The sequence below is a fragment of the Oxyura jamaicensis genome, chromosome Z, assembly GCF_011077185.1.
Source record: "Oxyura jamaicensis isolate SHBP4307 breed ruddy duck chromosome Z, BPBGC_Ojam_1.0, whole genome shotgun sequence".
Lineage (NCBI taxonomy): Eukaryota > Metazoa > Chordata > Aves > Anseriformes > Anatidae > Oxyura > Oxyura jamaicensis.
Genome location: NC_048926.1, coordinates 8,775,241 through 8,797,189, shown reverse-complemented (window position 1 = coordinate 8,797,189; position 21,949 = coordinate 8,775,241). Strand labels below are relative to the sequence as shown.

At 47.6% G+C, this 21,949-nt stretch overlaps 1 protein-coding gene across 1 annotated transcript; it reads left to right on the top strand.

The window, feature by feature from the left end:
• Nucleotides 1-7,787: 7,787 nt before the first annotated feature.
• AQP3 (aquaporin 3 (Gill blood group)) lies at nt 7,788-21,298 on the top strand. The gene is made up of 6 exons (XM_035310538.1): nt 7,788-7,977; nt 16,660-16,786; nt 16,953-17,090; nt 17,958-18,076; nt 18,804-19,021; nt 19,685-21,298. The coding sequence occupies exons 1-6, from the start codon at nt 7,870-7,872 to the stop codon at nt 19,851-19,853; spliced, it is 879 nt and encodes a 292-aa protein (XP_035166429.1). The 5' UTR covers nt 7,788-7,869; the 3' UTR covers nt 19,854-21,298.
• The last annotated feature ends 651 nt before the right edge of the window (nt 21,299-21,949 follow it).

Sequence of the window (21,949 nt, the reverse complement as noted above, 5' to 3'; positions counted from 1 at the left end):
ATGAGCAGGATGGTGGCCATGCCAAGCCCCAACCCTTCTCTCCACACACCATCATTTCTGCCAGCTGAGTGTATGCGTTGTGGGAGGGGTGGGAGAGCATGTGTGGAGCTTGGGTTGGTGCCTCTTCACGAGGGTTTTGCAAGGCTGAGCCAATACCCCAGCTGGGTGCCTGCAATAGATACTCCCCAAACCACAGGCGGGATGAGTGTAAATGATCTTATCTCACCGTTCAGTAATAGGTATCCAATTTGCTGACTCCAGTTGCCCAACTCAAGTCTGATTCAGGACCCCGTGGGCTTCCTGCAGGATGTGATGGCAGGAGGGGTGGGTGTGATGTCTGAGTGGTGGGCTTGGGAAACAGGGGTGGACATGAAAGACCCATCACCTGCATCTCCAAGGAGGTCCTGGGGGCTTGATATCCCAGAGCTGAAGAATGTGTACATCAGTGTGTAGGTTAACAGGAAAAGCAGAAGAGATGCTGCCTGTCCCCAGAGGATGGAGTGAGCCTGCATGGGAAGCCCCATGACTATCATTAACAGATTTTGCTGGTAAATAGCTCCCCAAGCAGTGTGTGGCATGATACCAGCTGTTCCAGAGCTGTAGGAGGTAATTTTCGTACCATGGCAGCATTGCCATGCTCTTACCACCCCATAAAACACACAGTGCAGCAAAGCTCAAAGCCCTTCTATGATTCTATGACAGGGAGACCTGGCGCTTCTCTTGTCCCCTTCCTGGTGTTCCCTTATTTCCATCTGGAAATGACCAGGAGCTGTGGTGGGGACAGGACTGCACTACTGGGATTTGCTGGGAGGGCTGGGAATGGAAGCAAGGATGAAATGAGCCATCCCTTCTGCCTCCTGGGGTGGGGGGAGATGCAAGACCCCCCGGGGTGGTGGGAGAGGACCCCATGCTTGTCCCTTCAGTACACTGCGTGCTCGCTCCACCTGGTGCTGCTTTCAGGGCTCATCCTGCCCTCACCGGGCACTGGCAGCCAGCAGGGATGTAGGAAAAAGGGTTTTGTGTTTCTGATTCCCAAATCCAATCCCAGGAAGACTGGATTTGGGAACTGCTGCCAAATGTTGGCTACAGATCCACGAGTGACTCACTGGCTCCTGTCTGCTGGTTTCTGATCCCCAGACTCCTTGTCCTGCCCCAGGGGGAGCACTGGGGCTCCTGTGGCCTTGGTGTGGGTGCTCTCAACACCCAGCCCTGCCCTTGGCCGTAAGGGAGGCACAGGGAGGTAAGGGAGGTCGGAGCTGTACTGCCTGTCTGGGGGGTGATTGTCCCTGCCGTGTCCTCCCCCCTGCTTTCACAAGCCACTCTGATTTGACAGTGGGTTTCTTGAGAAAATTTTTCATCTCATCTTTGTCTTGGGCCTTGAAGCAACTCAGGACTTCATCTTCCCATGTCCCCACATGAGAATTTTTGTATGTACTCCGTGCTCTGTCTTTGGACTGACATTCTGAGTATCTCCTACATCCTATTTTGGCATCTATGTTTGCTGACTCATCTTAGGGCTTTTGGTGTTCAAAGCCCTGTTTTTTCCCTTTCTGGGCAGGCCAAGAAAAAGAGGCCAAGTTTTTTTTTTTTCTAAGGAAATGTTGGCTCTTCACCCCTGGGATATTCCAGGTCAGTGGTAGGATTAGTCAAGCCCCAGTGTAGCTCCATCCAAGGGAAAGGAGAACAAGACAATGACTCTCACCAAAACACCATTCAAGTCCTTTGCTTTTCTCCACACGAGATGGAGCCTTCGTTGAACCCTCCAGATCCAGTTTAAAAGCTACAGCCCCAAACCACCCCGTGTCCCGTGGCTGCTAATGTCTGTACAGGAGCCATCGTGTAGAGCACATTCTCCCTCCTTTTGGGAGAGGTGAAATGGGAGGTGGGTGCTTCCCTCCCTTCAGACCTGGAGTGCTGCACCTACCGAACAGCCCAGCCCTTCTCTTTACAGCCCTGTTATCTGCACAGCCGCAGGCGCTCCTCTCAGGTGGCCTGTCCATGCCAGATCCCTGCTGCATTATGGAATCTCAGAAATGCCCATTACAATTCAGTTCCTCAATGCCTGCTTGGTTAAGGAAGATGTTTAATACTTAATCTAACCAGGGGAAAAATAAAAGAGGCCAGGATGGAAATTCCCCCAGGATCTAGGCTGATGCAAAACCAGTTGAAGCAATGAAAGTCCCAAGGAGGACAGCAGGCTCTGTTCTCACTTGCAGCAAATGTAGGCAAGCTTACTTTGCATTTGCAGGGGTGGATTTAGGGAGCATCCAGGTGAATTTGTAGTTAAAGTCCTTAGACAGCCTTGAGGTCATAAGGGGGTCCTGTGAGGGGGCAGGTTAGCAGGAATTTCTGTTCTGGGACCGTAAGAGGGCAAGCAAGACTTGGGCTTCTAGAATTAGGCCAGGGTACAGAAATAGGGGGAAAAAATTAACTATTTCAGTGAACACTGTGTATCCTGCCTGGAAGCTATCCCATTTCTAACTTAACCCTCTGGTACTTTCTGCCCTTGTTTTTCCTGGGAAAGGAAAATACCTTCCTGGAAACAGAAAATACCTTCCTGGGAATGGAAAATATCAACAAGACATCCATGCTCTTATGGTTTCTACCCTCCAGCCTAAAATTATCCATGTCTAGTTTATCCCTCGTTGCACTTGTGCCAACACAAACAGTTCTTGTACCTCCTCGTGTACTTACTGACAGTGGTATGTCCCGTCTTGGCTTTGGGTTCGCTGCATTGCCTTATTTGAGCACTTTTAGCCCATATGGGAGCGGAGGGACTCCACTCACCTGCTTCAGATACTTCTGTGCCCCTCTTCCACTTTCAGTCAGTTTTCCTTCGCATGGGTGGCCTCACCTACACGTGGTGGTGCGGTGAAGGCCTCTGCTGTGATTTGTAGAACAGAATCAAGGCTTCCATGTTCCTCTTACAAATACCTCACCCCTTCTGTGGTACAAACACCACAAAGGTAAACTAAAATGTTATCTAGGTGTAGTGGGCTCTTAAAGCGATCATTTGTCTCCCCAGGGACATCTGTGTTGGGACTACCCATGGTAAGGTGGGAGAGCAGACACCCTCCTCACTCATGGACGCTTCCTCACCTGGCAGGGAAAGTTCTTGTCGTTGCTCCTGACTCACACATTGGGCTGGCTGACTTTCATCCCATTTCGGCGTCTTCTGCCTCCAAGGCCTTTCAGCTCGCCTGCTGCGGTGTTCAGTAGCAGCCGTGTCTCCAAGCCAGGCCTGGCTCTGAAGAAAGACTGCACAGAGCAGTTCATGGGTGAAGCTCCTGCCAAACACCCTATTTCAGGAGACCTGTTTGTGATAGCTTTCCTTTCAGATGTGTTATTAAAAAGCTTCCTTCTGGAGCAGTTGGTGCTCTTCCAATGTACAGTAGTTCTTCTGGTATGTAACTGCTTACACTGGAAAATGGCTTCTCTACAGGAACAGCATGTGATGAACAAAGTTTATTCCTGTAAATCGGGACCAGCTTTGGGATGAGGAGTAAATCAGGCATGACAAGGAACGACCAGTGGGAACAGGCTGTGTTCCCCAAAATAACTCTGGGGAATTCAACCCTATGGAATTCCTCTGAGTGATACAATTTATGGACACAGTTCAGGGTCACTTTTGCTTCACTTGGTCCTAAGCAGTGGACTTCATGAAGAGCCTTTTTAATGAATTTTAAATATTTTCCCATTATTATAAGTCGAAGTCCAAATCCAGATTGCCAGCTTGCATGCCTGCTAGATGTCCAAGGAAACTAAATCAGAGTTGCAGTTTCACCTTAAGTTTCTCAAAACACAGATACCATCCACAACCCTCAGCTGTGTAGATTACCACTGTTTCCAGGAGGAATTTCTCCCATTTTCTAGCTCAAGATGGAGAGCTGAGCAGACCCAGACATGAAATGAACACCTGCCTCTGCCAATCTGAAGATTCAAGGCAGGATGTTGAAATGACTGCGCTCAACCCTCCAGCTAGAATTATTTAGAAAGCTTATAAACTTCCTACTCACTCACTTCCTACCCTGCCTTGCCAGGCAAGCTGTAATTTTTATTTTTAATGAAATCTGCTGAACAGGTCGCCCTGTTCCTCTCAGGTAGATCACGGGAAGGAGGTGGTCAGAGGTATCTTCCAAAGGGAGATTTCACAAGAACGAATCCCGTCACGCTTTGACCCAGTGACCTCCCCTGACATAACGGCATTTGCACCAGGTGACCCAGTGCAGCGACTGACTCACTACGGACTTGTGTGATTCATGCTCTTCCCCCAGTTGGATTGCACCACGTATCCTGGGATGGGTGAATGAATTTGGCTGGGATCAGATGTGGAACCAATTGGTCCAAGTTTACCCATTCAGCTGCTTGAGGATAAGTCTGGCTACTTTGTTAAACTTGTTTTTTTAATAAGAAAAATTACACTGCTGGAGGCTGATTCAGTGCTTTGCAGAAGCCAAGGAGTTCATAAGCCTGGGTTTATTCTGTGTCACTAGAGCCAGTAGGAAAACAGCTGAAGGGGAGCAGCCAAGGTTTGGGTTCTTCCTTTAAAATTTCACCTGTGTCTTTCCCCTGGAGCAGAGCGATGAGGGAAGGAGCCAAGTGGCAAGGCTGAAACACAAACAGCAAACATGGAGCCTGGGTGTTGGCTTTGGATCATGTCTAGAAATAACAGCCCAAGCACAGTGAGTTTGTCATGGCACGTTGGAAAGTTCTGCAAGAGAGAAAGGGAAGGAGTAAGAAAGTGACAAACTTTACAGACAAGTGCTCTGATGGACTGTGGTCAGAGGGCATGGTTTCAGATCTTGATTTATCCCTAGATACTCCCATACTTTTTGGGCCCCAGAAAATATTGGGATAGAAGACTGAGGTTTATGGAATGAGCTAAACAGAACAAATGCTGTCCTGAGTTCCCTGCTGAGCTGAGCTTCTTTTTTTGAGCTTTCCTCTGGGGGGACTAGTATTTTCCATTAATTAAAGTGTTATATCGCCCTTCTATTTATTTTCCTTTTTTTTTTTTTTCTTTTTTTTTGACACTGTACAGATAGATAAGGATAGTTCACTCTGGTTCACCTGATGCCGTGAATGACTACAGCTTTGGCACCACCACCAGGAGGTGAGGCATGAGTTCTTGTGACAGAGGTTTGGAAATTTCCTTTTTTCAAACCCCTGTGCTGTGAAAGAGTGGCTTTGAATGTCCGTGCAAAGCAGTGGTAAAGGTGTGGACATCTTGCTGTGCCCACCCAACAGGAGGAAAGGCTCTTAGGGTCTATCACGCTGTCAGTCCTACTCCTATGTCCTTCCTTGTTTACTTCTGCTAACCCACAGACTGCTTAACCATGAGGATGGGTAACAGTGCCTTGTGCACCAGGTAAGATGGGCTTCTTTGAAAATTAGTTGCTGATGATGCAGTATCTTCAGTTGTTTTGTGCTTGGGTCCTGTGTCCCTGGAGCCCAGCTGCTTGGTGTGGCAGGGCACTTCCTGCCTTGGCAGAGAGAAGCTCCAGAATTGGCACCTTCCAGCCCTTATTCACACTTTGATTAATTATTGCTTCTGAAAAGATCTTCAACTTCCCCAGCATTGCATCACTGTCCCTTCCCCATGCTCCTTCCTAGGCAATAACGTGGTCCTTGGGAAAGCAATTGCATAAATCCCCATTGCTCAGTTTAAGTCACTGGGTCTTGGGCTGCAGTGATTCACCCTCATGATGCCCCAGGAAGGGAATCCACTGTCACTCTCTCCAATTTACTCCTGGAGAAGCTGAGGTGTGGAAAGGTGAAGGTTTTGCTCAGGGTCAGGCCATGTAATTAATGGGCAGTGAGTCAGCCAAGGAGCTGGTGTCGGAGCGCCCACCCCACCCCGGCTCCTCGGGCTCGCGTCTGTCTAGACTTATCCAAGCACCAGCTTTGATGCTGGTGCTACCACTATCTACTATCATCATCCTGGGAGCCCAGACAGCTCCCCTCCCTTCACCAGCCATGAGGAAATTTCTGTATCCTCGACTCTTACTCGTAGCCAGTGGGGATCGGGTGCTGCACTTGTGGGAGACATGTATCTGCTTATCTGGAGAACATCACATCTCCACGTCCCTCCTGCTCCTCTGCAGGCTCTCTGGTCTTATGGCTTGCACCCAGCATTGCCCTGTCCCCACCACAGAGGAAGGAATGGGATCCAGGATCCAGTCTAAATAAATTAATAAATTTAGACCCAGTCTAAATAAATTATAAACATACACCACAGCACCTGCCCACCAGTGGCTCAAAAAGTGGCAAAAAAGCCCACAGATCTTAGTTTAGAAGTGCACCATGGCTTCACTTCTGGCTGCAGTGGCTTCAGACAAAGTCAGGGTGAAAAGGACAGAGGGGAATGTGAAGGAGATGGGGAGTGCAGGATGAGGTGAGGCAGAGGTCTGTGGGTCCTCCATGGCTTGGATGATGCCCGAGAAGAATATGGGGAGAGAGAGGGAGAGGGAGGAAAAATGTGTGTCCTTGGGACTGGTTTGCAAACCCCATGTTGCTGGGGTTTGGAGGACCCCACTGATGCTCGTGTTACCAAACCAGGCCCAGACCCAAAGTAGTGAGGGATGTTTCCCGTCCCTTGTAATTGCATTTGGACCTAAATGTTCCCCTGGATTCAATTCCTCACACACTATTGCTTTCCTAACTGCTTTCCTGACTTGGATCCTTGGTCTGGCTGTGGCTTCTGTAGGGAATAAAAGCCCATTCATCACCACATTGGAGAGCCGTGCTTTTACAGGGGGAAAGTTGATGGTTAAATAGGAGGAAAATCTGGCAATCCGTGACTTTGCAGAGGAGGTGAGGGAACAAATCCGGGAAAGGGGTCCCCTCAGTCCTGCACATTCATCCTGCTGTGCTGCGTCAAGCCCCGCAGAGTCAAAGAGCCCGGGGAATTTTTACTTCTGGCTTAACAGAAACCAGATGCCCCAAGTGGCACACGTCCTGCCAGCAGCTCCAGATGCTATGGTCTGGGACAGCTTTTCATTCAGGTGGTCTCATAAAATCGGCCCAGGATGCCACTGAGAACAAGGAGGCAGCGATGTTCAATGAGTGAGTCGGCTCAGTGAGTCGGCGGTCGCCTTGCTGAGGCCGTGCTGGGGATCTCTTGTGGTTTTTCTTCTTTTCTTTCACGGGGACTGGGATGAAAATGTGCTTGCAGAGCCTTGGGAGGGGGAAGCTGTAATGGCACCAGTGTTTTGGACGCAGCTGCAGCCCTTCAGCCGGGGCAGGGAGCTGGGGGAGGCCTGGCCCTGCTCTGCAACACCAGCTGCTGCTGGGGGGGTTACTGGGGCAGGAGGTGCCTGGCCCTGTCCCACAGCACAGCTGTGGGGACCGACCCTCCTGCCCCACTGCTCTGCTGCAAAAACCTCCACAGCCTCTGAATCAGGGGCAGCAGAGCCTTTGCCATCCCGTGGTGATCTTGTGAGGAAAAGCAAGCTGAAAGCAGGGTGCTGTGATCACACAAATGGGCCAAGATGTTTGTCCAGCCCAGCTTTTGGACTTCAGCTGAAGAGAAGCAGCTACAGCCCCACACATTAGGTGGTGAAAGCGGCAGTGTTTGGGGCAGGACATCTTTGCCACCTTTAATTCCTCCTCCTTCTGAAAGTCCCGAACCTTTTGTTCACCTATGTGAGCAATAAAGAAAGTGAAGAAAACTGCTTGGTCTGCCTCATGCTGAAAAGGAGGAGAAAAAAGGGTTTTGGAGAGGGTGGAAGGGGTGTGGTCACTGGGAGGTGTGTCAGGCATCGCAAACTTATTTATAAGCAAAGGCAGCTCTGCTGGGGAAGAAACCTTGCTGAGGCTGTGCCAGCTACTGCTGTTCCCTGACACTGCTAGAAGGGCACCTCTGCTGCGATGGGGAGGCAAAAGGATGTTCTCGCTACTATCGAGGAGCACCTGAGGATCAGAAACAAATTAGTGCGACAAGCTCTGGCTGAGTGCTTGGGGACCCTGATCCTGGTGGTGAGTCTGTGCTGGGGTGACGGGGACACCGTCCTGGTAAGGGGGGACACCATCCTGGCAAAGGGGCAGTGCTGCTGCTGGGATTTGTCCCCTGGATGAGCCCAGCTCCAGGGCAGCCTGCCCCATGGTCACTAGAGGAAAGCTCCTTATCCATGGAGTGGGGAAATGCTCCTGAAAGTTGCTGTAGGGTGAGCTTCAGGGTGGCTGGCAAAGGGTGGGCTCTGCAGTGCTCAGCAGGTGCTGGGGGGCTGTGTTGTGGCTGTGGAGCGCAGGGAGCAGAGAAGGCTCAGAGTTTTCCTGGAGATCGTGCAAAACTTCCTTTCCCTCTCTGCCCTGGAACATTTTCCTGGCACTGAAATAGTACTGCTATTATCACCCAGGCAGTGAAAGCTTTTTCCTTGCTTTTTTTTTTTTTTTTTCTCTGTACATCCTATGAAGAAGCCAGAACTTAGTGTTGCAGTGTTTTTCTCTGCTGCAGGTCCCTCAAGCCTTATCAGTGGGGCTGCATGCCACCAGGGCAGTCCTTGCTGGCGGCTGATCCCGTGTGCGTGGCAGTGCTGAGCTGTCTCTCTGCGTGTGTTTGTTTTTTTTTTTTTTCTAATTCTTTTTTTTTTTAAAGAGTTGAATGGTAACAAAACTCTTCTGCCTGTAGTAGTGCTTTGTTCCCGAAGGGATAGGGTATGAGGAATAAAGTGGGGTGGGTATCTTTGAGGTGAAAGGCAAAACTTCATCTGAAGCAGTGGGGATCCAGAGCGGTCCTCCAAGCTTCTGTGGTGTGACAGCAGGCTTACCTCTTGCTGTAACTGATAGCAGGGTTGTTTGGGGAAAACACTGATAGTTGGAGGGGCTGAAAGCAGAAGGAGGCTTGACGAAGCTACCTGCCCTCCTGGGGACAGCAGAGGGACTGACACACTGTCTTATGCGTTCATAGCATGTACTTTTTTGATGAGGAAGAGGGGACTACTGAATCTGGTGTGGGAGACCATAAAGTGTTAATACTCCTGAAAGAAAGCAGCTTTGCACAGTGCAATAGCTTTCTCTCCAGAATGACCCAGCTCTGGTGACTCGCAAACCTACTGGTTCCTTCGGGAAGGGTTACTTGGATCAAGGTGTGTAGAAGTTGATAGGAAAGTAACCAGCAGAAAGCTGCTGTTCATGAATCACTGATGTTGCTGTGCTTAGTCTCAGGATAGCAGCAAGGCAGTGTTTGTGAAGAGGAATAATGTCTCCTGATACCCAAGTTAGTATTGGTGGATAAATGAGGCAAGCCTTTAGTCATGTGGATGTGAGTTTTCAGAAGGGCTTGTGGTTGAAAAAGATGGTATTATTTCTTCCAACTGCTATAGCTTGTCCCTACAGCCCTGCTGCTGAGAGGCAGAGAGGAGTTGGGATGTGCTCAGAGCACGGAAGGGTTTGGTCCAAAATCATAACCAGCTTCCAAAGTGAGTGCCCCTCAGCCAGGGACAGCCCCTGGGAGCACCATGCTTGCTGTGTTTTAGTGTGTGTGCACAGATCTTGTAGAGTGACCTGGCATCTCCTGTGGCTCCCTTGCAGGGGACAAAGGGCTATGGGAACTCTGTGCCCACACGGGAGAAAATGGGGTGCGTGGTGGGAGAAATGGTAAAATCCAGAACTGCCTGGTTGTCAGCAGGCAGAAACAGGTTATGCAGAGGGGGAAATGAATCCCTTGGAACTGTCCTAGTCTATTCTTCTGTTAATGAAGTGCGACTTCAAGATTTTATTTTAATAGAAAAGTCACTTTTTTTTCTTGCTTCCTACCACCCATATTCCTCCATGTCTCTTTTATCAACTGCCTGAAACAGAAAGGGCCTTGAAGTTGACTTCTTTTATTAGAACTGAGCAGTATTGAGGATGGATTTAAGGCTTGGTACTATTCACACTGAAGTCGACTTCCCGAGCCCAGGAGTGAGACTGTTGAAAGTTTGCAGCTCACTTAAGATTGCACTGTGTAATGTAAAACTAGTCCCACCGTAGGTATTGGCATGGCTTCAGCTTCTTCCCTCCTCCCTCTCACTTGCATAACTGCAACTCTCTAAAGCTCTTCTAGAGCAAAGCCATTTCAGACCCCTGCAAAGTTTCTTTCTTTATTGGTAAGAATCAACCTGGTGCTTGATTCTTATTTTTAAAGGGTTGTAAAGGTAGCAGAACATTACCTAGAAAAACATATATATATATATTTAAGATAAAAATAATCCAGCTAAGCATCCAAACCCTGAACAGTGCAAAGGCAAGGTGCTCACCACTTGCAAGCAGCTTTCGCTGCTCACAGCACCTTGCTCAACTGAGTTGCAGTCATTGCCCGGTGTCCCTACTGCTACAGGAATGGCAATGCTGATTCTATTTCCTTTGATAATAAAGATGATCCTCCCCCATCCTCCCCCCCTTCAAAATATACTTTCTGAATGGTACATTGGGTTTAAACTTTATAGCTGTGTCGGAAGCACCCCTTGCTGGCAGTGGTTAAGCAATGCAAATGCTGAAGGCATTTTCCGAGTGACTTGCTGTTTGTGTTATTGCTGTAGCAACTCGCTAAAGAGAGATTTCCAGTGGCAGGTCTCTGTGCTTTCCTTAAAGGCTGGGTCTGTTTGCTTTGCTCTGCTGGCTGTAAATACCAAAGGTGGCCCTGTTAGGTTTTTACATTTGCAAGAGAAGTAACTTGCTGCTGTAACTGATTTCCAAGTTGGACTAACTATGATTCACTGCTGCTGAGGCACGAGGGAAGAACAGAACTACTCCTAACAGCTTTTCAGGCAGGCTGTCCTGGGTTTGTGGCCAGGTGGGAGCTTTCTGGGTATGAGTGTGCTGCAGACCACAGAAACCAAAATGCAAAGTGGCTGGGATGATCACAGCAGGGGGAACCTCATTTAACTGTTGGCAGTGCAAAGCTTAAAGTCTGTGCTTGTGCCACAGCCATGCAGGGTGGCACAGCAATCCCCAGTGTGGCTGTTGGGCTTGTGACAATTTTCTTAAAGACAGCTTGTTGCACTTAGAGTTTTTTATTATTATTTGCTTTGTCAGGACTTAAAAGGGAGTGGATTTTTTTTTTTTTTTTCCAAACCAAAACAACAACAAACCCTCCTGTGGTGGGATGAAGCTTTCCCCCAGCAATGCCCAACCCTGTGAGCAAAACCCCACCAGAGACCCAGGTTATTCTGAGAGCTGAAGCCTCCTGATCTGAGGGACATCAGGGATACCACCATGTGTTCTTCTTTCAGTACGTGTGTGTGAGAAAACAAGCTAAAATAACAAGTTTCCTCACTAATGCCCCAATCCTCCACTGTTTTCTGCTTTTTCTTTTTTCTTTTTTTTTATTTTTTATTTATTTTTTTTTTTTTTGGTGTGTGCTGAGAGTGGTCTCTCTCCATCTCTGCGCAGCGTTATCATAGCACATGGTGTGTGTATGGTGCAGCTCCCCTCAGACTCCCTCTTATCTCTCAAGTCCTGCTGCCCCACCTGGCTCTGAGACAGCTGGTGATGAAAAGAGAGCTGTAGCATTACAGACCATCCACCTCTGCCCTTCCCTGCTGGGCTGTTTCTGCCCAGGCTGGCTCCAGCTGTGCTAGACAAGAAGCCACACTGTGGGATCTGATGTTTGTCCCCTGCTTTGCAAACTCTAAATGATGACCAATCTGTTTGAGAGAGATTTCGAGGAAGGGCATAAATGGTGCTCCTCGCACTGTCCCTGTGGCTGGTGGAGGTCCCTCTGGCTGTGTGGGCTGTGGCATTGAGGAAGGTCTGCGGATGCTGCAGATGGATCTGCCTTCAGATCCACCCCAGTACATGGGGGCCGCGGGGCCCCCCCCCCAGCAAGAGGCCACGTTTGGGCTTTGCAGTGTCTTAACCCAGTCTCACACTGAGCTTAACCCAGTCTCACACAGGGAAGGATCTGGGAGGTGGCTTTAAACTGGCTGTAGTGAGGGCCTTCCCTCCCCTCCCTGCTTGGGAGGACTTCAAGAAAGCCCTAGGTTTTGAGTTCCACTCTGGTATGAACAAAAGGGTCTCTGATGCTTCAAATCTTCCATCAGTAGCTCACGTTCCCTTCCTTCAGAGTATCCCCTGGGTATGACTGCCCTTCTGGCACCTTCCCCACCTAACCAGAGGGCAGTGAGGGCTGAGCAACCTTTCCCATCCACCAAGGTGATTAGGGTAGACTTACAGTGGGATCCTTGCCTAATCCCTGGTTTGTTTGCTAGCCAAAGAGGAGAGCTGCAGCTTGGGCAACACCACTCCTCCTGGGCTATGCCAACAAAACTTTCCCATCTTGATTTAGAGATCAGTCCGTATGAAGCCCAGGTACAAATTCATCCAGGCATTGCACCTGGAGCCGTGAAACAGACTGACAAAGGAGGGCAAGCGAGGGAGGGAACCTGGCGGCTGTGCAGGGGAGCACTGGGTGCTACCCTCCGAAGTTCACCTACACAACTGCTTTGCAAAAGAGCTGTCTGTGAACCCAGATGGCCTCACTTCTTCATTAGCTCTTTCAACATTTTTTTTTTGTCCTCCAAGATTCCTTCATACCAGCTCTGACTAACTCCAGGCCTTTTTTGTCCCTAGCCAGAGAGAAGACGGGGTGTTCATCACCCAAGGTGACAAAGCCTCACATGCCCTGGACACAGGGAGATTTGGTTTCCCTGAGTATGAAGCTACACCCACCAACCTGCCACAATTCCTGTTATATTATTATTTGCTGCTGCCTCTGGCTGCCCCCTCCCTTGTGCAGCCCCTGGAGTCTGTCAGCCCCTTCCCCCTTGAACTCCCCACAGAAGGTGGTGGCCTCCTGTTCACTTTCTGCAGTGCAAGGAGCTGGATCAGCCTGTGAGGGAGAAGCCTCCCTGCTGGCAGTGAAACTGCCTCAGCCAGTGAGATTAAATTAGGGAGCTGGCTTCCATTAGCCTGGTTAATGGGTGCAGCGACCTCGCTTCCTAGGAGAGTAGCTCTAATACATCAGAGTAATGGCTTGTTGCAATCATTTTATTAGCACTTAAAAAATTGCTTTTGAACTTGCCTAGTGGCTCACAGGGATATAACAGCTGACAGCTGCACACCGTGCCGTGTGGGGGACTAACCTGGGTTTCTGTTGGTTGGGATGTTTTCTGGTAATGTAAAATCAGTCTGGTGGCAGCAGGTTATTGAGAGTGAGGGATCATCTTCCCTGGGGTGTGCACCGCTATCTCCTGACCATAGCGGTCTTATATCGACTAAGGACTTTTACATCCATTGCATGGACTTAAAGCATTTTTTTTTTTTTGTTTAATGGATAAATGCTGACTTGCTTTTTATTTGACCTTCCTTGCCTTTCAATTCAAGCTAACTGCTCCTGAACTCCTAAGTATTGGAAAAGGAAGACTGAAGAATTAACATATAGAGGAAGTGGAAAATGTTGTGGTTAAGTTTTGTCACTACCACAACAAAATAACAGGCACCTGGCAGGGCAAGGATTTGGAACAGTGGATCATGACAAAATCTGCCACAGGGTTGTGAACTTGGTCTGATTTCTGTCCCTTTGAGCAGCATGGCAGACCACAGTGACAGTATGTGCTCCAGACGCTGTGTCTGTCACTGATGCCTCTTTAGGAGTCTTGAAAGACTGCATCAAAAGGAAAAAAGTGTCATTGTGGCAGTGGGGTTTGTTCTGACCAGACCTAGACAGGAAAGTCAGAGTTGGCTGTCCTGAGTGCTGACTACATCAGCAGATCGAAGTGAGACCCTAGATTGAACTATTTGCTGTGTATGCCCATCTTGGGAGGACGGGTTTCCTTCCAGATGTCTCTCCATTGAGTGTGGGGGAGGAATTCAAGATGACCAGGTCAGACTCTTCATATAACTCAGCTGTACAAACGTGCAAAAAATCCCACTCCAGGTAAACATGTATTTTGCACAGACATGATGATAGTTATTTTAACTTCTGTGTCTGTAAATGCATAAAGCCGCATCCTTCCAGACAACATAGCTGCGTGGTACAGCTTGTGTCAAGGCTACACCTGACAAGTGAAGGTGTACCACTGGCTGCTGCTGAGTGCTGCTGGGTTGCACCAGATGCTATAATGTAAAACCACTTGCCACAAGAGCAAGGATGAGCATGATTTGAATGGATGCCTAAACTTTAAGTGCCAAGTGCTGTGGTTGGATGTCATGTATAAGAATGTGTTCATGCTTCAGGACTTCATGTTCAGGACTTCATTGGTAGGGGATGGAATTGCACACAAGCATATTGAAGTTCAAACTCGCTCATAAATATCACCCTCCTTTTTTTTTTTTTTCCTTTTAATCTGCTTAGGGTTAGGTTTCCTGTTGTTGCTCAGGGCTCATCTGATAAATAGTTGTGTGGCCCGCAGGTGTTTTTGCATGGCCCATAGACTCTGCATTTCCTGCAGAAAAGCTGGAGAGCGATTGCAAGGTGTAGGATGGGGGGGAGAGGAGGATGGGGAATAACCTCTTGAGAAATGGCAGAGCTGGAACTCCTCCAGGTTGACAGAAGACCTTTGTGGGTAAATGAGGTGGTGGATGGCGGGGTGGGGAACTTTACTCTGTGGTTTCTGTGACTAAAAGATATGTGACTAATGAGCCAACCACCATCCACTTGCAGAACTGCCAGTTCTTTCAGCATGAATAACACAAATACCTTCATCAATAGCAATAAACTGGGGCCAGCCCTGCCAAACTCAAATGCCCACTGCAGCTTTTTGTGGGTGCATCCCTCCCTGGTCAGACTGATGTGCTTGGTGTGTGGCCTCAGAGGTGAACACCATGGCCAAGTACTCTGTCCAAACCTCTGTCTGAAGTGTGCTGGGGCTCCTCTGGGGTAAGAGAAGGAACAGATGTCACCCTGGTCATTAGCCAGTATTTACTTGTTTGGTTGGAGCTACATATGCCTCAGGAGCTTAGACGTGGCTGGCAGTGATGTTTGCTGCACAGCAAACAAGACTCATCCCTTCTGCCTTCAGCTGCCCAGGCTTTCCAGTTGGGAATCTTGGGGTTGAGACATCAGAGGGGCTGTTCTGATTGCACCCGGTAGAGAGCAGGGCTGGATGTCACCTCCTGTTAACTAACAAGTTCTGCAGGTTCCTTTGTTCTTTCTGCACAAAATCCTCTGTTGGGGGCCTGGCTTCTTGTCAGGAGGTACCTGTGTACAGTGTCTACCTCGTGAGTTTGCCTGTAGCCTATCTGGCCGCCCCTTTCCCAGCAGGCTGAGTGCAGTGTTTGCTTTGTTAGTAATTAATCTGTTATCGGGGGATGAGTTAGCTGTGTTTTGGCTTTGCCTTTCCTCTGAATTGTGTGTTGCTCAACAGCATGTCCAGAGTTGGCAGGAGAGATGAAGAAATCCACCCCTGCCTCCCAGTGCCTATTTGGTGGCTTGTCCCCTAGGAGCAGATGCTGCCTGTGTGGCAATTGAGCAATTCTTAAATGATGGACTTTATAGAAGCAGAAAGACTTGATGGGTGGGTAGATATGGGCACACATTCCATAGAAGTAGTGAAAGCCTTGATGCCTAATCTGGAGGATTTCTGGCCTCTGGGAGCAGGCCAGGAGCGAGCTCTAATCCCTGTCTTTGTTTAAGGATGCTAGCAGTACCTGGTGGTGAGGTAATCCCTGGTAGACATCGAGAATCAGCTCAGGCAGAGTTAGTGGAAGGTACAAGCAAACAGAAGGTCAGGACTAGGGCCCCTTAAAGTACATGGTAGGTAGTGGAAAGACTTCGCCAGGCAGAAGACATTTAGGTGGATGAGTGTTGAACTGAACCACTTGGGGAAACTGGCCTGGGTTGTTAAGGGTGAGCATTGGAAGCATGGTTTTGGATGTGGCTGGGAAAACAAGGATCGCCCATTCAGAGCAAAAGTCTTTGAAAATGAGCATGTGCTTCCTTTAGCTATTAGGCAACACCTCTTATCACCCAACAGAAACAGCTTTTGTTGCCCAAAGTGCTTGATGTATGCTGGTACTTCAGAGACAGGCCAGATGTTCCTTTCCTACAAAATTTGTTCTGGTCCTTTCCTACATAACTTTGCCATAGGAGGGATGTTGGCTCGGAGGCCCACAGCAGGGAGCATGCCTTGAGTTCGGGACAACTGCAGGTACCTCAACTCAGGGAGGCAGCCCCAGTCCCTCAGCCAGGGCTGCCTGAAGGAGTGTCTGTGAATGCCAGGCTGACCCTGCCCTTCTTCAGCCATGTCTTTATTTTAGGCAATAGTACAATGGTGCCCTGCCAATCTATGTGCTACGGGGTCAGACTGTTATTAGCAGTTTTTAACAGTAAGGTGCCCAGATCCCTTACATGAACAAGTTGTACTGTAAGTACCTTGTCCAGGGTGCTGTCTCACTGATTGTTCTTGCCTACCTTTAGCTGCCTAAAATTGAGATGTTTGGATAAAGATGTTCAGTCTGTTAGAGATGTGAGCTGTGGGCTGATCTTTCTTCAGGCTTTTTAGTCCTTGTTTCAGTCCCCCCAGCCAGGTGCTAGGCTTGCCTTATGTTCGTTCTCCTTCCCTGTTATCCCTAGATATGATGACTGGGGTTTGAAGCTTTACAGCTCACCCACAACCTGAGGTCTTCAGTGGTGCATGCAGCGTGTAAGCAGAGCAGTCAAGGGTGTCAGTCAGCAACTGGCCCTGATGTGAAACAGATGGTAACTTCAATCTCTCTCTTTTTTTTTTTTTTTTCCAGCTGTTTGGCTGTGGCTCTGTTGCTCAGATCGTGCTCAGCAGAGGGACTCATGGAGGCTTCCTGACTGTTAACCTGGCCTTCGGCTTTGCTGTGATGCTTGGCATTTTGATCTCAGGACAAGTGTCAGGTACGTTGTGGCTTTGTGTAGGCTGGAACTCACGACATCTGGTGTGTAGTCCTTGATGGTTGCACTTTTCCTGTGTGGCACTGGTTTGGAGACTGGTGTGCCTTGGCTCATCTCTGGGACCCAAGTTCTGCTTGAAAAAGTACACTAAACTCCAGTCTTTCTGCAGGTGGACACCTGAACCCTGCTGTCACTTTTGCCATGTGCTTCTTGGCCCGGGAGCCCTGGATCAAGCTACCAATTTATGCCCTGGCCCAGACTCTTGGAGCTTTCCTGGGAGCTGGCATAGTCTTTGGGCTCTACTATGGTAAGTGCAGATAGTGCATGTGTCTATTATCCAGATTAAAACAGATCTTCCAGAAATGTTGATGAAACACTAGTAGTAATAGAGTCTTCTTATCTGGGCGTTGTTCCAGAGCCATTTTACTCTCCTTGTCAAACAAAAAAGGATAAACTTCACCTGAATTTTTCTGCATTGACTGGATGCTAGTGTGAGACAATTGGACTTCTAGCAGCTTTGGCAGGCTTTATCAGGGTGATTGTACATCTTGGAAAACATCCCAGAAATCCAGTTCCTCATGACTCTATTCCTCTTTCATGGTGCTCCTCAATACAACAATATTCAATGGATGAGAACTGAACACTCTTTGTGCTGACCAGGAAAAGGTTTAATGCTGCTAATTCCAGTACTGCTGTAATTCTGTAATGTAAACAAAAGCAATCAGCACTTACCATTGCTCAGCATTTAATGGGTGTTAGAGCTAAGCAGTGTTCCAGAAGCTGCTGGGCTGGAGTCAGATTCTCTAAGAGAACTAACCCCATCCTAACTAGCTGCCTAAAACAGGGATGAACATCTATTTTTCTCTTAACTGACCATGGAGGGAACCTATACTACCTGCTTAGGGTAGTTATCCAGCTTCTATACATCAGTAGATGGGGGGGGGAGGGCAACTGCTCCAGGAGGCAGCCCCAAGAGGTGAAAGTAATTGCATATTGGCTTAGAGGAAGCGGCAAGATTAGACCAAATCATACCTGCTGCAGATCAGATCCATAACACTATCTGTTATCACTTCTGTAGCACCACAGATGTTTAAGCACCTTGTGGGAGGAATTAGGATTTGGATTAGTGTTTCTTTTTTGGGCTCTAACTCTGGTGCCTTCTCCCCACCTCCAGATGCCATCTGGGCTTTTGGCAACAACCAGCTGTACGTAACAGGACAGAATGCCACTGCTGGGATCTTTGCTACCTACCCATCTCAGCATCTGAACGTTGTGAACGGATTCTTTGACCAGGTAAGAGGGTGCTGGGAGGATATCAGAATTTGAAGAGAGACATCTTCAAACGGTGGTTTGGGGCCTCTCATTTGGTTAGAGAATGAATTGCAGTTTGAAGAGGAGAGAGATTGGCTCTAAAATCCTTTCTGTATAGGTACCTCACTAGCCCATAGGAACGTGAGTGTCAGAAAGACTTAAAGCAAGAAATCTTGTCATAAAGGCACTAACCAGTGTTAGACCCAACACTTGCCAGGACACTAGTGATAAGGACATCACTTGGTCTCAGCTCCTGAAGGCTGTCTCTTCCTCACTCCCATTGCAATACTGTGGCTGTTGCATGACCCAGAGGTTAAGTGGGTGTGGGGTGCTGGCTGGTGTTGGAGATCTCCCATACCATCCCTGAAGATGCCACCAAACACAAAGCTAGAGCAGCTGCTCAGCTGTGGCAGTCTGGAAGCAGGTTCAGGAAGATGTCTTCAGATGCTTTTGGCTGCTTGGACAGTTATTCATACCTCTGCTGTGGGTAGAGGAAAAGGTGTAGGTGTGATGGAGCTTGTCAGCTGCTAGGAGTGAGTTCCATTGTCCCTTTCCCAATGGGGTGCTGTCTGATAATGCTATGGAATGCCTTAGTGCAGCTCTTTATAGAATGAACCCTAAAATCATGAAACTTAGAGGAGTTAAGTAACTTGGTTAAAAGATTGGCCTAGAATAATTTTTGTCTTTTTATTTCCCCCTCCCTCCCCAGTTCATTGGCACTGCCTCCCTGATTGTTTGTGTCTTGGCTATTGTGGATCCCTACAACAACCCTGTCCCCACGGGTCTGGAAGCTTTCACAGTTGGCTTTGTTGTCCTTGTTATTGGAACCTCCATGGGCTTCAACTCTGGCTATGCTGTCAACCCTGCCAGGGACTTTGGGCCTCGTCTCTTCACAGCCATTGCGGGCTGGGGCTCTGAAGTGTTCTGGTAAGTGCTTGCCGATGAAGACTTCAGGCATCAAGGGGAAAAAGGCAATTATAAGTCCAATTAGGTGGTACTTCTGGCATCACAGTAAGTCTTAGCACCCATGAGGTATCTCTGGACCATATAGGCACTTTTTAAAAGACACTGTTTGCACTACTGATTCTTAAGAAATCATACAAGTACGGCAGTTCCCAGCAAATGACTTAACTTTGTTATCAGGGATGAAACCTCAGAGCATCTATGAGAAGTTCAAGTGCACCTTGAATGTGATCCTTTTTTAGTGGTAGGAAATGTAGGGCCTTTGTTATAATTGGATTTTGTTATAACTGGAGACAATTAAATAATACAGGCTGTGTTTTCAAGGGAAAGTGGGAAGGAAGTGAAGGTGCCTAGGTCAAACACTCCAATGTTTTCTCTCCTTTCTTTATGGGAAAACGGTTCTGGACATCCTGGAAGCAGCTGTTCTGAAATACTTGTCGCCAGAACTTGCAGCAAGAGGCAACTTCTGTCTTGGGTGTTGCAATGGACCCAAGGTTGCTGTTGTCTTATGCCTTCAAATATCCCCTTTGACTTGCAACTAGATCTTGCACTGTTCCATATCCAAACAAAAGTATCCTAATGTCTTGTCCGCAATTGTTAACCTTGAGCGTTTTCTTTGTTTTCCAGGACTGGTAAGCAGTGGTGGTGGGTTCCAGTTGTTGCTCCTTTCCTTGGGGCTGTTGCAGGAGTGATGGTCTATCAGCTGATGATTGGATGCCACGATGAGCCTTCTCCACCTGCCTCTGAGCAGGAAACAGTCAAATTGGCCAACGTGAAGCACAAGGAAAGGGTCTGAGGAAGCTGCCACCCAGGTCTGGCAGACATTCATTACTCAGGACTGCAGTTGGCCAAGAGGAGGGAGGAGTTGAGAAGAGCTTCGAGAACAACAGGAAGAGTTTTTTCCTGTCTTGAGATATTATAGCTTTTTTTTTTTTTATATCCCTAATGCATTTGCTTTAGACACTTTCCTGTGAGCCTTTTCCCCATGTGCAGTATCATGTAATCTTTCCCTATTAAAAGGGGCTTGAGGACTGTAGGAGTCAGGAGAGAAGTGGGCATTGCTATCCAACACCTCTGGCACAGGCCTCATGTTCAGGAATTTGGGATCTCCTGGGCTGAATTGTTGGCCTGGCCTGTGAGTATGGCAAACTGCTTCCCTCCCAACCTGTGTCCCCATCTGCTGCCGAGTGGGGACCATGCAAAATTATATATATATATTTAGCATGGAATAGAAAATACAACAACTTGGAAAAAAATTCCCTGTGATTCTATGATGGATCAAATCCATGCTTGGTGTTGCTCTAAAGCCAATGACTTGACACCAGGAATGGACTTGTCTAAAAGATTTTAATTGGCTAATCCTTTTACATTTCCCATGAGCTCCCAAAAGATCGTATCAATCCATTTGATCCATAATGTCAGAATGGAGAGTGAGAATGCACTGGATTTTAATAAAATACTAAGACAAAATGTTTACAAGCCACTGCAACCTGGTGTTTTAATCACAATTTTCAATATTGCCAACTCATGGAAGATAAAATAAGAAATTCTTGTTTTAGTTGGGGATAACCTGGAAAGAATGCTTAGCTCGCTGTAGCAGCCTTTCCAATTAATCAGCTTTGTATATATACTGCAAGCAGCTAATAGCCAAGTTCCACTGAAAACATGGTGTTGTTAAAGTTTTGTGTTTTCATGTAAATTTCACAATAGTATTTTTTTTTTTAATAGAGATATATAAATGCACTCCTTAAAAAGCTGTTACCACATACCTGGGTTGGGATGAGTTAAGTTAATTTAAAGATGTGTGGGAAGTGCCTGTTCTCTGACAGCTTTGAGATACTGTTGGATTTTCCCTGGATAGCCTTAGATCATGGAAATTTGCTGTTGGAGCATTTTGTTTTCTACCTTGCAGAATTGCTGGGGCATCTCTGGAACTCACAGCACTCTTACCACAATATTTCTGATGAGAGCCTGAGTTCAGGCACCTCCTATACTAGCAGTGCTGGTGTGCCAGAGGATCTCTGGTGCTCTCAATGCCGTACAGAGTATTTGAAATGAGCAGTATCAGTTGTGAAAGAATTTGTTGGTCCCATGGCAATGCGTTAAAAGAAACAGGCTTCAAAAGAGTTTCTTTAATCTGTGAACTCCTTGAAATATGTAACTTTGTATACATTTCCAATCACTGAAATTATGTATTCTTTTTTTTGCCTTTTTAAAAAATAAAATGTCAATACCCACACTGTACAGTGTTAGCGCCAGTTGTATTTCTGAGCTGTTGTCAGCAAACTTTGCTGTGGAAAGGAAGTCATCTATGGCAAAGTCTTCCTCAAAACCCTTTCCTCTCCTCAGCCTGCAGTAGCAAAATGGAATTAACCCTTCCAGGCAGTACATCTACTTGCTCCATTTGTGTTTTATTCCTTTCCCTTTGGGGCAGTGGGGAGGAGATTTGTGCAAAGGCCAAAGTGTTGGCTAGCGGGTGGGGGCATCCTGCTCTTGGGCATCTTATTCTTTATGAGACAAAAGAAACAAGTAGTCAGAGTTTGTCCCTCGCCCTTTGTACCATTTAGCTTCTCTCTCTCTTTTTTTTTTTTTTTTTTTTCAATTAATACAGTTCTTCTGGCTGTGAAATCCTACTCTATATCCAGCATATTAGCATATTTTGCTAGTAATTTCTTTTTCCTTGCATGGCTTAGCTAACAAGTATTACAGACCTTAACCCGATGCTTAAAGAATTGCACAGCTCCAGCCTATGTCCTCTGAAATACCATTATTGTTCCTCTTTAGCTGATGTGTCCTGCTGTGTTTTTCCTGTGTGAATTGTACAGCCTTAAAATAACTCATAACTTCCCATATGGTGCCAGTTCAGTGTAGTCTGGATGAATGATTTCCTGC

Bases quoted from the DNA above. Each gene is read 5' to 3' on its own strand.
- AQP3 (XM_035310538.1), top strand. From the start codon at position 7,870: ATGGGGAGGCAAAAGGATGTTCTCGCTACTATCGAGGAGCACCTGAGG. The intron at 17,091-17,957 runs GTAAGTGCAGAT...CCCCACCTCCAG, and splicing joins AGTCTTTGGGCTCTACTATG to ATGCCATCTGGGCTTTTGGC. The intron at 19,022-19,684 runs GTAAGTGCTTGC...TTTGTTTTCCAG, and splicing joins TGGGGCTCTGAAGTGTTCTG to GACTGGTAAGCAGTGGTGGT.